Source organism: Gekko japonicus, unplaced genomic scaffold (genome assembly GCF_001447785.1).
Source record: "Gekko japonicus isolate JY-2015 unplaced genomic scaffold, Gekko_japonicus_V1.1 scaffold4574, whole genome shotgun sequence".
Taxonomy (NCBI): domain Eukaryota; kingdom Metazoa; phylum Chordata; class Lepidosauria; order Squamata; family Gekkonidae; genus Gekko; species Gekko japonicus.
This window is the reverse complement of record NW_015170409.1, coordinates 9,284-25,350: the sequence shown is the minus strand read 5'-3', so window position 1 is coordinate 25,350 and position 16,067 is coordinate 9,284. Positions and strand designations below refer to the sequence as shown.

General features: G+C 50.2%; 1 protein-coding gene across 1 annotated transcript in view; it reads right to left on the bottom strand.

Moving 5' to 3' along the window:
* The window catches only part of RNF169 (ring finger protein 169), a gene marked incomplete at its 5' end in the record, with an annotated part of 26,271 nt that overhangs the window by 8,468 nt on the left and 1,736 nt on the right, over positions 1-16,067 (bottom strand). The window contains 3 exons of the mRNA XM_015418290.1: positions 1,132-1,136; positions 2,737-2,880; positions 8,935-9,011. Of these exons, the coding sequence (XP_015273776.1) occupies positions 1,132-1,136; positions 2,737-2,880; positions 8,935-9,011 (226 nt within the window). The remainder of the gene's footprint in view (positions 1-1,131; positions 1,137-2,736; positions 2,881-8,934; positions 9,012-16,067) is intronic.

Here is a 16,067-nt window from a genome sequence, read left to right as displayed (position 1 = left end):
TTACACCCCCCGCCCTTCACTCGGAGTCTCAGAGCGGCTTACAAACTCCTTCCCCTCCCCACAACAGACACCCTGGGAGGTCGGTGGGGCTGAGAGAGCTCTGAGAGAACTGCTCCTGAGAGAACTGCTCCTGAGAGAACTTGTGATTGACCCAAGGTCACACCAGCAGCTGCATGTGGAGGAGTGGGGGAATCAAACCCGGTTCTCCCGGATTAGAGTCTGTGCTCTTAACCATGACACCAAACTGATTAAAGATCATCCCACTCAGATCCTTATTTCATCTGAGGGTTACGGGAACCTTCTCCTCCTCCTCTGTTCCTAAACTCTGCCCAATAAGGGATTGTGCAGACGCATCCAGGTACTGAGACTCTAGAAACACACACATTTGAAAGCATATCCTAATGAAACGGATGGGGCTTATTTCCAAGGAAAATGCACGTGGGACTAAGAGTCTAGAACAGGGGTGTCGAACTCATTTGTTACGAGGGCAGGATCTGACATAAATGAGACCTTGTCGGGCCGGGCCGGGCATGTCATAAAATGTGATGCCAGGTAGCGGAGATATAAACTTTATAAAGGATACAAACACAAATGGGTTTTTTTTAAAAAAAACTTAAAATAAAAAACAAGCTTAAAATATTAGCACTCCTCAATATTTTGTTTATTTAACAGTGTCTGATAACTGACACCTCTCTTGCTCTGAATTATTCCATCAAAATGTCTGTGCTGTTGCAATCCTGAGTGTGCCGTTCAGGTGTGTTATCTGTAGGCTGCAAACCTACTCTTGATTTATTGCCATTCACTGCAGAAATCTCATGCGCTCAGAGTCTAGGACCCAGGTTAAAACATGAAACAGCTGAGTGATTAAGAGAGTCTGGCGAAGCAAGCAATGATGCAGCAGCAGCAGCAGAACTGGAAGCAGGAGAGGGCCAGTTCCACTGCGGGCCTGGTGGGGAGCCCTCCGGGGGCCTGATCCGGCCCCCGGTCGGCATGTTTGACACCCCTGGTCTAGAATTTAAGGCTGTTCCTTGGGTTTTTCCAGAAACGATCATGGTCCACGTTCCTCTGAAAGCACTGACATCTGAGTGCATTCAGGGCCAATCTGGGTTCTTTCCCCACCGTCCCCTTTACCTAGCCTGTTGTCCTTCAAGCATGTTGACAACGGTCTAACTAAAACAGGATTCCCAATCCCTAGTTAGAACAGGACTGGGATTAGGAATCTTGTTGCAGTCCCCTTAGCTTTCCCCTTCGCCTTCATCCAAATGGATGAAAGGCTTTACTGAACACATGAAGCTGCCCCGTACTGAATCAGAACATTAATCCGTTGAGGTCAATATTGTCCGCTCAGACCGGCAGCAGTTCTCCAGGGACTCAGGTCTAGCACATCACCTACAACCTGGTCGGTTCAAATGGAGATGCCGGGGATTGAACCTGAGACCGCCTGCATGCCAAGCAGATGCTCTGCCACTGAGCCACAGCCTCTCCCCATGGCTCTCCAGGGTCAGGCGGAGGTCTTTCCCATCACCCCCTGCCTGGTCCTTTTAGCTGGAGATGCCGGGGATTGGACCTGTGACCTTCTGCATGCCAAGCAGAGACTCTGCCACTGAGGTCTTTCCCATCACCTCCTGCCTGGTCCTTTTAACTGGAGATGCCGGGGATTGAACCTGGGACCTCCTGCATGCCAAGCAGAGGCTCTGCCACTGAGCCACAACTGCTCTCCATGGCTCTCTAGGGTCTCAGGCGGAGGTCTTTCACATCACCTCCTTCCTGGTCCTTTTAACTGGAAATGCCAGGGATTGAACCTGGGACCTCCTGCATGCCATGCAGACGCTCCGCCCCTGAGCCACGGCCCCTCTCCATGGCTCTCCAGGGTCTCAGGCGGAGATCTTTCACATCACCTCCTTCCTGGTCCTTTTAACTGGAGATGCCGGGGACTGAACCTGGGAACTTCTGCACGCCATGCAGATGCTCCGCCCCTGAGCCACGGCCCTTATTGTGTGCTGGACTGGCCCACGAAGCTGGCTTTCTAATACAAGATCAGGCCTGTCCCAGTGGAGACGCAGTACCTGTCTCACCCCAGAAGATTCCCGTACCCGTGGCCAGAGCAGTGCTGAACAGGCACTGCGGTCGGATATGCCTTGGATCAGACAGTCTCATTTATTTTATTCATTTATGTATGCATTTTATTAGATTTATATACTGCCTTTCCCAAGTGGGCTTCAGGGTGGTGAACAATAATTGAATAACACACTTAAAATAATTAAAATAACAGTTTACACTTGATTGTCATAAAATGCCATGTAACCATACAACAATCAGATGACTAATTAAATCAGGCCAGTGATGGAAGCTTGGGGGGGGGGAGAGGAGACATCCGTTGCCTCAACCAGATGCCCGGTGGAAGAGCTCCGTCTTGCAGACCCTGTGGAACTGCGATAAGTCCCTCAGGGCCCTGATCTCACACGGCAGCTCATTCCACCAGGCGGGGGCCAGGGCCTCGGTGCCCTCCGGTGCTCACAGGGGGGAAAGGCAGCCTCGTAGGTAGGATCTGCACAGATCTTACCATGTCCAACAAGACTATTACCACCTCTTTAAAGCAACTCTTTCTCCTGCATCCCCTAATGATTTGAACTGAGGCAAGAATGCATTCTGGAGGGAGGAGAAACCACACCCACACACACAAACATAAACACTTCCTTGGCCAAAACGCGCACAGCGCAGCCATGAGTCACTCACATGCTCCTGTGTCATCTTCACTCCTGAAGGCTCCTCCTTCTTTGGATCTTCTGTTTTTCTCCTCCCCACTTCGGCGTCCTCAAAAATCAGCTTGTGGATAAAATCCTCTGGGGTTCTCTCCTCCTGCAACTTTTCATCTCTCAGCTAGGAACGAGCGACAGTGGAGGCGGTTATACATGCAAACAGATAAGGGGGTTTAAATATATATATACATACAGGGGTGCCTACGAAATGACCCCTGTATATATATATCCTTCTTGTGGATCATGTAACTAGGGGGCTTTACCCCCCACTTTAAGGGGTTTTGTAATTATTTGCTCTCGTCTTGGTGGGCCTTAATTCCTTCGATGGCTCTTGCTTTAAAAACCCTATGGCAGGGGTGTCGAACTCATTTCTTATGAGGGCCTGGTCTGGCATAAATGAGAGGCCTTGTCGGGCCCGGCCACGTGTGTCATGAAATGTAACACTAGGTAGCGGAGATACACACTTTGTAAAGGACACAAACACAAAGGGCTTCCCCCCCCCCTTAGAATAAAAACATGGTTAAAACATCAGCACTCTTGCAATATTTTGTTTATTTAGCAGTGACTGATAACGGACACCTCTTGCTCTGAATTATTGCATCAAAATGTCTGTGCTGCTGCAATCTTGAGTGTACCGTTCAGGTCTGTATCTGTAAGCTGCAAACCTACGATGACGCAGCAGCAGCAGAACTGGAAGAAGCAGCAGAAGACAGCCAGTTCCACTGCGGGCCTGATAGAATCCTTCTGGGAGCCTGATCCGGCCCCCGGGCAGCATGTCTGACACCCCTGTTCTAGATCATTAGCAATGGTTAAGCTCCCTTGTTTGGTAAGGGCTGAGGATCGACAGGGAGGAAAAAAAACATCCTCCCAGCAGGGAGCAGCTCAAGTGGAGGCCTCAGCCCCCTTTGTGCGAGGAAAGGCAGCAAAAGATGACGGGGCCCTCTGATAAGACTTTAGCAAAGGAAAACCGAAGCAGGAGCAGAAAGAGACTAGCTTTTATAGACCCTGCTGTTCTCTACCCGACGGAGTCTCAAAGCGGCTTACAATCACCTTCCCTTCCTCTCCCCGCAACAGGGACCTCATGAGGCAGGTGGGGCTGAGAGAACTCTGAGAGAACTTGTGACTGGCCCAAGGTCACCCAGCAGGCTTCACGGGGGGGGAATAGTGAGGAATCGGACCTGGTTCTCTGGATTAGAGACTGCCGCTCTCCACTGCTACGCCAAGCTGACTCTCCAGATAAGCCCATACAGGCAAATTCTTAGCTGCAAACATTCAGAACGGCTGCTTGGAAATCTGCCCCAGCACACCAGTAAATCATGGAATCATAGAATGTTAGAGTTGGAAGGGACCTTGCAGGTCATCCAGTCCAACCCCCTGCACTCTGCAGGAGCACAGCCGAAATAGGACCCTACGACACACCCAAAAGATGGTCGTCCAGCCTCCGCTTGAAAACGTCCAGCCAAGGAGCATCCACCACCTCCCGAGGCAGTCCGTTCCACTGCTTAACCACTCTTATAGTCAGGAAGTCTCTCCTGATATTTAGCCGGTAAGGACTCCCTTGTCATTTCCACCCATTGGATCTAGTCTTGCAATCCGAAGCAAGAGAGAATAGATCCGCTCCATCTTCTACATGACAGCCCTTCAGATACTTGAAGACTGCCATCATGTCCCCTCTAAGCCTTCTCTCTCCCAGGCTAAACAGACCCAACTCTTTCAGCCTTTCCTCATAAGACTTGGATTCCAACCCTCTCACCATCCTGGTTGCCCTCTTCTGGACACGCGCGAGCTGGTCAACATCCTTCCTAAAATGTGGCGCCCAAAACTGGACACAGGACTCCAGGTGAGGCCTGACCATAGCAGAATAGAGCGGAACTACCACCTCCCGTGATCGCAACACAGTGCTGGCCAGCTGTCAATCAGTGTACAAGGTGACTGAGAAAGCTACATACCCCCCCCCCCAGCCCAGTATTTTCCTGAATGGTTTCTTGCACAATCCTAATACGGAAAGAGGACAAGTCGTCAAACCACTGTGTGACTCAACTAGGATTACTTTCTGTAGCATTAGCTGTACGGTTGAACTAGGTGATTAATAATAATTATCGTATGGGATTGTGTGTAGAATAGACAGGAGATCCTAAGATGGCCTGGCAGCCAGGAGTTCTAGCGCTTTTAGCGTTACACACCACTAGGTGGCGAGCTAGACTTGTTTTTTAAGGCAAGAGATGTTTCAGAGGTGGTTTCGCCATTGCCTGCCTCTGCACTGCAGCCAGTGTTCCCTCTAAGCTGAGCTAGTGTGAGCTGGCTCACAGCTTTTTAACCTCCGACTCACACATTTCTTAGGAAGGAGGGCTCCAGCACAAACTAATTTATGCAGCAGTCAAATCGCTCGCTCACAACTTGAATGCCAGTAGCTCACAAAGTAGGATTTTTGCTCACAAGACTCCACAACTTAAAGGGAGCATTGATCGCAGCCCTGGTATTCCTTGGAGGCCGCCCTTCCAAATACTGGCCCGGGCCGACACTGCTTAGCTTCCGAGATCTGACAGGATCGGGCTACCCTGAGCAATCCAGGTTAGGGAACTCTAACCACTACACCATACTGACCCTCTGAATACTATTAGCAACACGAGCCATGATAGCCAACATAGGAAGCTGTCTTATCGCAAGTAAGATGTCTGGACAATTTAGCTTAGGAACACCGACTCAGAGTGGCAGCAGCTCTCAAGCTGAGAGCTCTTTCCAGATCCTGGAGATTTGAGGCAGGTGGGGGGGGGTGGGGAGAGTGGGAGGGCTTCTGGAGTTCTGGCCCTGCTGGTGGACCTCCTGATGGCCCCTGGTGTTTTTGGCCACTGTGTGACACGGAGTGTTGGGCTGGATGGGCCTTTGGCCTGATCCAACATGGCTTTTCTCTTATGTGCTTATGTCGGGGGCAAGGGATGCTGTGTCTTCTTGGTGCTTGGGGGGGGGGCAACAGTGGGAGGGGCTTTTAGTGTCCTGGCCCCACTGCTGGACCTCCTGAGGGCACCTGGTATTTTTTGGCCACCGTGTGACAGAGTGTTGGACTGGATGGGCCACTCGCCTAATACAACATTGGCCAGTTTGGTGCAGTGGTTAAGTGTGCGGACTCGAATCTGGGAGAACTGGGTTTGATTCCCCCACTCCTCCACTTGCACCTGCTGATGTGATCTTGGGTCAGTCACAAGCTCTGGCACAGCTGTTCTTGAAAAAGAGCAGTTTGTGTCAGGGCTCTCTCAGCCCCACCCACCTCACAGGCTGTCTGTTGTGGGGAGGGGAAGGGAAAGGAGTTTGTAAGCCGCTCTGAGACCCCTTTGGGTAGTGAAGGGCGGGGTAGAAATCCAATCTCTTCTCTTCTTCTTCTCTTATGTTCTTATCCTTTAATTGCAGGATGGTGAACCAGCAAGACATCAAGATGCTCTACTACTAAGCCACAGCCCCTGCTGTTATTAGTAGTGAAGCAACCGCACAATTTATCTGCCATTTCTGGAACCTTTGCATGAGTCAGCTGTAAGTAATTATTTTAGCAGCAGCTTTTTAACACTTAACCACACGGCCTGGCAGTGACCCACAGAAGAATTTAGAGACTGAAAATCTGTTCTTTTTGGAGTGAATTTTAGGAGTTTCCCCAAGCTCTGCTCCATCCCCCCCAACGCCAGAAGTCGTTCGGAAAGGGTGTGTACACACTGGGAAGGAGGGAATGCGTATCTTGGATCTGCCAGCGAAGTTTAAAGAGGAAGAGAGCCCGGCCAGCGGGCCAAACAGGAAGTGGACCAAAAGAAAAAAACCCTCTCCAGACCGTACACGTGGCACGGTTGAGAGTTCCAGGAACCTTAAGCATTTACCCGCATATTTGATGCAACGGAAAGAATCAAAAGTCATCTTAGGAAACTACGGCATCGCAAACCTCCTGCTGCAGTGCAAAGAGGGGAAAACACACAGGGATTCATTTCTAAACCTTCTTTTGTAAAGGCTTACTGGCATCATACGCGAAGCTACCCTGTACTGAATTCAGACCACTGGTCGGAAAAAAAAAAAGAGGAGGAGGAGATTGGATTTATACCCCACCCTTCACTACCCGAAGGAGTCTCAGAGCGGCTTACAAACTCCTTTCCCTTCCCCTCCCCACAACAGATACCCTGTGAGGTCGGTGGGGCTGAGAGAGCTCTGACAGAAACGGCTCTTTTTCAAGGACAGCTCTTGTCAGAACTATGGCTTGACCAAGGTCATCCAGCAGCTGCAAGTGGAGGAGTGGGGAATCAAACCCGGTTCTCCCAGATTAGAGTCCGCGCGCTTAACTACTACACCAAACTGGCTCTTGGTTTCTGTAACATTTTACATGTTAAATCCCAGTTTCCCTAAAGCTCTAGGCTATCATCCTTTCCAATAAGTTAGGAAAATGCCGCACGGTGCCTTATGTAAGCGCTCCGCTTTCTCTTACCAGTTCAGATCCAGTCCACAGACAATGGGTCTGTAGGAGAAAAAGCTCTCCTTTCTGTGGGAAGCTCTCTTTCCATCCTAATTAGCCACTTTAAGACAAGGGAGGAGAATATGTGCTTCGTGCCCCTCTAGATAGGAGAGGCTCGACAATTTAAACACCGTTACGAATTCTGCTATACCTCCCCCATCACCTTTATAAAGGCCTCGATGCTTAGGAGTCGGGAGTTCCGCGTTCCTTTCTGACTTGTAAATGGAGAACGAAAACGCGATTCGGAGAAGGCCCGGATACCGAAGGTAGAAAAAGGGAGTCTTAAAAATGAGAACCAGAACCTCAAAAATTAAGTCGAACAATAAAAACGTAATGTTTATAATATAGGGCCAACAATAAAAACTTAATGTTTATAAGATAAAAACATACATGTATTTATCAGCAAAGAATTAAAAAAAAAATAAAGGCGCAATCACACCTCATGTAAAAATGCCAGGATCTTCCACACAAGGGCCAGTGGACTTGACCTGACGCATCTCGGCCTGTATAGGTCTTCTTCAGAGGTCAAACGCAAAGAAGAACAAATTGGCTTATATCATAATACAATACAATCATACGATTATGCCACATGGATACAAGATGGACTGGGGGGGGGGAATTGTTCCAAGGTGAAACCACTAGGCAACAGAACCAGTTTGGTGTCATGGTTAAGTGCGCGGGCTCTAATCTGGGAGGACCAGGTTTGATTCCCCACTCCTCCACTTACACCTGGCTGGATGACCTTGGGCAAGCCGTATTTCTGACGAGAGCTGTTCTTGAAAAAAAAAGCTGTTTCTGTCAAGAGCTCTCTCAGCCCCATCGACCTCACGGGGTGTCTGTTGTGGGGAGGGGAAGGGGAAGGAGTTTGTGTGAGCTAGCTCACAGTTTTTGAGCCGCCAGCTCACATTTTGTCTTCGCTCAGGAAGGAGGGCTCCAAAGCAAACTAGTGCCTGCAGTAGCCAAATCGCTTGCTCGGGACTTTCATGCCAGTAGCTCACAAAGCAGAATTTTTGCTCACAAGACTCCACAGCTTAGAGGGAGCATTGCTCACAGGGTGTCTGTTGTGGGGAGGGGAAGGGAAAAGGAGACTGTAAGCTGCTCTGAGACTCCTTTGGGTAGTTAAGGGCGGGGTATAAATCCAATCTTTTTTCTTCTTTTTCGTCTTCTTCTTCTTCTCTGTTTGACCTCTGAAGAAGACCTATACAGGCCGAAACACGTCAGGTCAAGTCCACTGGCCCTCGTGTGTAAGATTTTGGCATATTTACACGAGGTGTGATTGGGCCCTTATATGTTCTTTAATTCTTTGCTAATAAATACATGCATCTTTTTATATTATAAACATTATAGGTTTTTATTGCTGGCCCTCTCTTCTGTTTGACTAACCGTTTTAGGCTCTGGTTCCCAGGTTTCAGGGTTAAGTCGTCGTGTCGTCCCCCCCCTCTTTTTGTTCCCGGTCTTAATAATGAGACCCAGAACCTTTTTAGGTTCTGGTTCTCGTTTTTAAGTCATGAGACACGTGCACCCCGCTGGTTCTCCGGCGTGTTACTCAGTGCGGTGATGTGGAGAACACTGACGGCACACTGTCTTCCGCGTGGAGCCGGATGCTTGCCGGCTGACACATACTAGTTGCCGCTAGCAACGGCCTTAAACATTAAGAGTGCCGCCGATTTCATACCAGACGCAACGGCCTACCTTCCGCAGCTGGCTTCGGTATTCCTCGTGGAGCTCGCCAGGTTTGCTTAGCGTGATGGGCGCTCGGAATACGAAGTCTGCAGAGGGGGAGAGAGCGAGAGAGGAGAGGTAAAACACAAAACCCAGTCCGGGAGAGCATTCGCTTAGCCGACCCGCTGTCCTGCGCCCAAATTCCAGTGCCTTCGCATCTATTCCCACACACACACACAAAGGTAAAGGTAAAGGTTCCCTTGCTCGAAAGCCAGTCGAATCCGACTCTAGGGTTGCGGTGCTCATCTCCGTTTCAAAGCCGAAGAGCCAGCGCTGTCCGAAGACGTTTCCGTGGTCATGTGGCCGGCATGACTAAACGCCAAGGCGCACGGAACGCTGTTACCTTCCCACCGAAGTGGTACCTATTTATCTACTTGCAATTTCTTGCTTTCGAACTGCTAGGTTGGCAGGAGCTGGAACTAGAGACGGGAGCTCACCCCGTCTTGCGGCACCCGGGTCTTGAACTGCTGAACTACCGACCTTCCACAGCCTGCAGTTCAGCGTCTTAACCACTTGAGCCACACACAAAAACCATGCGCAAAACACAAGAGCCAGCAGAACATCTACCCAAACACTTTTAAGCCTTCGGAACTGGGAAGTGCGCAGACTGCCCAGAAGTCAGCGTGTACTACAGTTCCCCTCCACACGGGAAAGCCTCCAGCTGACATGCCAGAAAAGACATTACACACGAGCAGCCCTTAGTCTCCGGAAAACTCAGGCGTCAGAGGCATGAGAACGCTAGCCTCCAGCGACATCCACAACATCGTGCGTTTCACGGCAGAACAACAAAGCGCGCTTGCCGATTGAGATCAACGCTCTGAGAGGTTTCGTTACCTCCCCGCGCATCTCTAATGAAAATTTCTAACAGCGGCTCCGAAGGACACACCCGCTCCTGCCAGACACTTGCCCGGGCAAGTTACTCTGCGGAATCAAAGAACCCTTTCAGAGGAACCCGTGACAAAGTTGTCTGAAGGAACGCCGGACTTTAATCGCTGACACAGGGGGAAATCGTCTCAACGCGCGCGGCTTGCCGGCCAAAGACCGCCCAATCTTGGGATTTGCTGTTCTGTCCTTTTCAAGCTTTAAAAACATTTCCACACGCCCTACAGTTTCTGGTTTCTTTACACTACGAAAGGCTGGGCCCATTTCAAGATGACGCGGGGCATGTTTGCATTTCAAGATGACGCGGGGCATGTTTGTTTTTCAAACGCAGGACGCACGTGGACGTGACGCTACAAAGGGAACGGTGTGCTGGTTCTAAATAAGGAATGAACTCTCCCCAAATGATAGGCATTTTCCAGCATCGCCCGGGGAACGCCCTCGGCCAGCTCACTGGCTCCTTAAGTGCAGAGGTGAAGCGATGGCGTAACTCACATGAGTTCGACAAGAGGCAGGTATGAGGGACAGGGCCCATAAAGCCCTCAGCTTTCATGCGCCGAGCATGGCGGGGCCTCGGAAGGGTTGCCGAAGAAGACTCACAAAGGAATCCTTTAAACAAAACGCTCATGAGTCACACCACGCGCACCATGTCCTGACAATGGGAAAGCACTAGGGAACGCACTGATTTTGACCTTTAGACAGGCAGGATGGGAGCAACGCTCCCGCTAAACTGCAGAGTCCTGTGAGCAAAAATTCTAGTTTGTGAGCTGCCGGCATTAAAGTTGTGAGCGAGCGATTTGGCGGCTGCAGAAATCAGTTTGCTCTGGAGCCCTCCCTTCTGGAGCTAAAACAGAAATGTGTGAGCCGGAGGCTAAAAAAACAGTGAGCTACCTCACACTTAACTCAGCTTAGAGGGAACACTGGATGAGACCCCCGCTGGCAAGTCAGAACAATACAGGTTTGTTTATTTAACTTGTAGATCAAGATGGGCAGCGCTGTTAGTCTGCATGCAGGAGGAGAAAAGAGCAAGAGTCCAGGAGCACCTGAAAAACTAACCAAATCTGTGGCAGGGGAGGAGCTTTTGTGAGTCACGGCTCACTTCCTCAGATACAGCTAGAATGAGAGCCCATCAGTCCTTGTATCACAAGGTTGATGGATTCCCATTCTGCACGGCTAAATCTGATGCATTCAGTGGAGATAGACCAAGATGGGGAGCTGTGTGAGTCTGTCTGCAGCAGGAGAAAAGAGCAAGAGTCCAGGAGCATCTTCAAGACTAACAACATTTGTGGCAGGGGAGGAGCTTTCCTGAGTCCCTGCTCACTTCTTCAGGTACAGCTAGAATGGGAGTCCATCTGTCCTTATATCACAAGGTTGAAGGATTCCCATTCCGTATGGCTAACTGTGGCGCCTTCCAGAGACAGATAAAGATGAGTAGCAGTGTAGAAAGGAGCAAGAGTCCAGGAGCACCTTAAAGACTAACAACAGTTGCGGCAAGGTAGCTTTCACGAGTCGCTGTATCTGAGGAAGTGAACAGTGACTCAGGAAAGCTCATCCCCTGCCACCAATCTGGCTCGTCTTTAAGGTGCTACTGGACTCTTGCTCTTTTCTATTCAATTTGTACTCATTTCTCTGCAATGAGGACCCAAAGCGGCTTACATTGTCCTCCTTTCCCCCATTCTATCCACACAACCACCCTGCGAGGTAGGTGAGGCTGAGAGAGTGTGGCTGGCCCAAGGTCTACTACTGAGCTTCCATGGCACGAGTAGGGATCCAAACCTGAGTTTCATAGATAGTATGACACTCGGAAGAAGACTGCATACACACGAAAGCTTACACCCAGAATAAAGCTTTCTTGGACATAACAGGTGCCTCTGGGCTCAACTTTTACACTTAACCACTACACCACACTGATTAGTGCACCTCCACTCACTGTTCGTCCTCCGCCTCGACACTTGCAAACAAACAGATACCGGATTGAGTGTTCTCTCTAAGCCTACAGAGCCAGTTTGGTGCCGTGGTTAAGTGTGCGGACTCTAATCTGGGAGAACCAGGTTTGATTCCCCACTCCTCCACTTGCACCTGGCTGGATGACCTTGGGCAAGCCATAGTTCTGATAAGAGCTGTCCTTGAAACAGCAGTTCTCTCAGAGCTCTCTCAGACCCACCTACCTCCCAGGAGAGGGGAAGGGAAAGGAGTTTGTCAGCCGCTCTGAGACTCCTTCAGGTTGTGAAGGGCGGGGTAGAAGTCTAATATCTTCTTCTTCGGTGTCGTGGTTAAGTGCGCGGACTCTAATCTGGGAGAACCGGGTTTGATTCCCCACTCCTCCGCTTGCACCTGGCTGGATGACCTTGGGCAAGCCATAGTTCTGTCAGAGCTGTTCTTGGAAAAGAGCTGTTTCTGTCAGAGCTCTCTCAGCCCCACCTGTCTCCCAGGGTGTCTGTTGTGGGGAGGGGAAGCGAAAGGAGTTTGTAAGCCGCTCTGGGACTCCTTCAGGTAGTGAAAGGCGGGGTATAAGTCTAATATCTTCTTCTTCGGTGTCATGGTTAAATGCGCGGACTCTAATCTGGGAGAACTGGGTTTGATTCCCCACTCCTCCACTTGCACCTGCTGGATGACCTTGGGCAAGCTGTAGTTCTGTCAGAGCTGTTCTCGGAAAAGAGCAGTTTCTGTCAGAGCTCTCTCAGCCCCGCCTACCTCACAGGGTGTCTGTTGTGGGGAGGGGAAGGGAAAGGCGTTTGTCAGCCGCTCTGAGACTCCTCTGGGTACTGAAGGGCGGGATATGAATCCAATCTCCTCTTCTTCTCTTCTACATTCAGCACTCTGAACTCACCGTCACCCACAGAAGAGGAAGCAAGATAGCGTGCTTTGGTGGCACTGGTCAAAGGAGGCTGCGGCCTCCCTCCACGGAATCTTCCCTTGTGGCAAAGCATGACGTTCGTACACAACTAATTATTTTCTCCGGAAGGGGAGTCGGAGTAGAAGCGTCCGTTGGCTTACTCTGTCTGGCGGCACCTTACATGACTGCATCGTGAGACAGGTATGTAAGAAGCCACACGCCTGGACAGTCAGTTGTGGTAAAGTGTGAATGAATCACCTCCAGGGCCAGGAGAAGAAAGCCTCGCAAAACTGGATTCTTTTAGATCAAAGATAGTTGAGACTTACGGTGCACGGGGCAGGCAAGCTGGGTTAGCAGACACCTTGTGTGTGGTTTTCCCAAGGTTCACCGTCAGGCCCAGCGGCACGTCACCACGACAGACCTGAGTCCAAAAGAACCCGGTGATGCCACACTGAATCGGTGTGCCACAACTGTTGCTGGGAAAAAGTCAAGAGGCAAGTGTCTCTTCCTCAAGGCTTACTCTCCCAGTTTCCTCCCAAGAATTCTTCCTGAATGTAACTTGGCCTAAATGATGCAAATGTATGTTTTATATACAGTCTACTTAAAGTCCTATTTAGTCCTGCCCATTGAGTCCACTGAAAGAAGAAGAGAAGAAGAGATCGGATTTATACCCCGCCCTTCACTACCCGAAGGTGTCTCAGAGCAGCTCACAAACTCCTTTCCCTTCCCCTCCCCACAACAGGCACCCTGCGAGGTAAAAGAAGAAGAAGAGATTGGATTTATACCCCGCCCTTCACTCCCCAAAGGTGTCTCAGAGTGGCTTACAGACTCCTTTCCCTTCCCCTCCCCACAACAGACACCCTGTGAGGTAAAAGAAGAAGGAGAAGATATTGGATTTATACCCCGCCCTTCACTCCCCAAAGGAGTCTCAGAGTGGCTTACAAACTCCTTTCCCTTCCCCTCCCCACAACAGACACCATGTGAAGTAAAAGAAGAAGAAGAAGAGATTGGATTTATACCCCGCCCTTCACTCCCCAAAGGAGTCTCAGAGTGGCTTACAAACTCCTTTCCCTTCCCCTCCCCACAACAGACACCCTGTGAGGTAAAAGAAGAGGAGGAGGAGATTAGATTTATACCTCGCTCTTCACTACCCAAAGGAGTCTCAGAGCGGCTTACAAACTCCTTTCCCTTTCCCTCCCCACAACAGACACCCTGTGAGGTAAAAGAAGAAGAGGAGGAGATTAGATTTATACCTCGCCCTTCACTACCCAAAGGGGTCTCAGGGCGGCTTACAAACTCCTTTCCCTTCCCCTCCCCACAACAGACGCCCTGTGAGGTAGGCGGGGCTGAGAGACCTCTGACAGAAAACTGCTCTTTTTTTTTTTTTAAAAAAAGAACAGCTCTTATCAGAACTACGGCTTGCCCAAGGTCATCCAGCAGCTGCAAGTGGAGGAGTGGGGAATCAAACCCGGCTCTCCCAGATCGGAGTCCGCGCTCCTAAGCACTACACCAGACTGGAAGGCAGCGGGAAAAGAGGAAGACCCGACATGAGACGGATTGACTTTGTCGAGGAAGCCGCAAAGGCCCTCCATTTGCAAGACCTGAGCAAGACTGTCAACAACAGGAGGTTTCGGAGGTCATTAATTTTTAAGGTCCCCATAAGTTGGAAGCAACTTGACGGCACTTGAAGAAGAAGAAGAGATTGGATTTATATCCCGCCCTTCACTCCCCAAAGGTGTCTCAGAGCGGCTTACAAACTCCTTTCCCTTCCCCACCACAGACACCCTGTGAGGCAGGTGGGGCTGAGAGAGCTCTTCGCAGAGACTGCTCTTTTTCAAGAACAGCTCTTATCAGAACCACGTCTTGCCCAAGGTCATCCAGCCGGGTGCAAGTGGAGGAGTGGGGAATCAAACCCGGTTCTCCCAGATTAGAGTCTGCGCACTTAACCACAACACCAAACTGGCTCTCAAGGCCTTCTGCTCTCTTCCTGACCTGAAACTGCCCCGGGATAGACAAAGCAATTGCCTGGGGGACATTTCAGGTTGCAGAAACGATGCACCAGGGAAGGTTTACGTAACCTCTCCCCGCAGCCCAGTACATACTTAGGAACTATGTTCCAAGAAGACAACATGAAGTGATGGTGTGACACAGAGTGTTGGACTGGATGGGCCTTTGGCCTGATCCAACATTGGCGTCTCTCTTATGTTCTTATGATGGTGTACGCTTTACTCTGGTCTGCTTATTGTGTTCAGTTTTGGGCACCACAGTTTAAGAAGGATATAGACAAGCTGGGACATGTCCGGAGGAGGGCAACAAAGATGGTGAGAGGTCTGGAGACCAAGTCCTCTGAGGAGAGGCTGAAGGAGCTGGGTGTGTTCAGCCTGGAGAGGAGACGACTGAGAGGGGATAGGACCACCATCCGCAAGGATGGTCTGGAGTTGTTTCCTGTTGCCCCAGAAGGTCAGACCAGAACCAATGGGTTGAAATTAAACAGAGCCACAAGCATTAACAAGAAGCAAAGTCCACAAAGTATTTGATAATTCGATCCACCAAACATTTGGAGGAAAAGGACATTTTTTGCCCGAATAATATGCTTGAAGAGTCTTTCATAATTGGGGTGCCAACACATAAGAACATAAGAGAAGGCAATCTTGGATCAGGCCAATGGCCCATCCAGTCCAACACTTTGTGCCCCCCCCCAAGCACCAAGACAGAGCATCACTTGATCCAGAGTTCCTATCTATACCTTGTGGCTAATAGCCGCTGATGAACCTCTGCTCCATAGAAGAACATAAGAGAAGCCAATGTTGGATCAGGCCAATGGCCCATCTAGTCCAACACTGTCACACAGTGGCCAAAAATACCACGTGCCATCAGGAGGTCCAGCAGTGACACTAGAAGCCCTCCCACTGTTGCCCCCCCCAAGCACCAAGAATACAGAGCATCACCTGCCCCAGCCTGTGAGTTCCTATCTATATCTTGTGGCTAATAGCGACTGATGGACCTCTACTCCATAGAAGAACATAAGAGAAGCCAAAGTTGGATCAGGCCAATGGGCCATCCAGTCCAATACTCTGTCACACAGTGGCCAAAAATACCAGGTGCTATCAGGAGGTCCAGCAGTGGGGGCAGGACACTAGGAACCCTCCCACTGTTGCCCCCCCAAGCACCAAGAATAGAGAGCATCAACTGCCCCAGCCTGTGAGTACCTATCTATACCTTGTGGCTAATAGCCACTGATGAACCTCTGCTCCATGTTTATCCAGTTCCCTCTTAAAGCCGTCCATGCTTGTAGCCGCCACGCCCTCCTGTGGCAGTGAATTCCGTGTGTGAATCACTCTTTGGGTGAAGAAGGACTTCCTTTTATCCGTTCTAACCCGACCGCTCA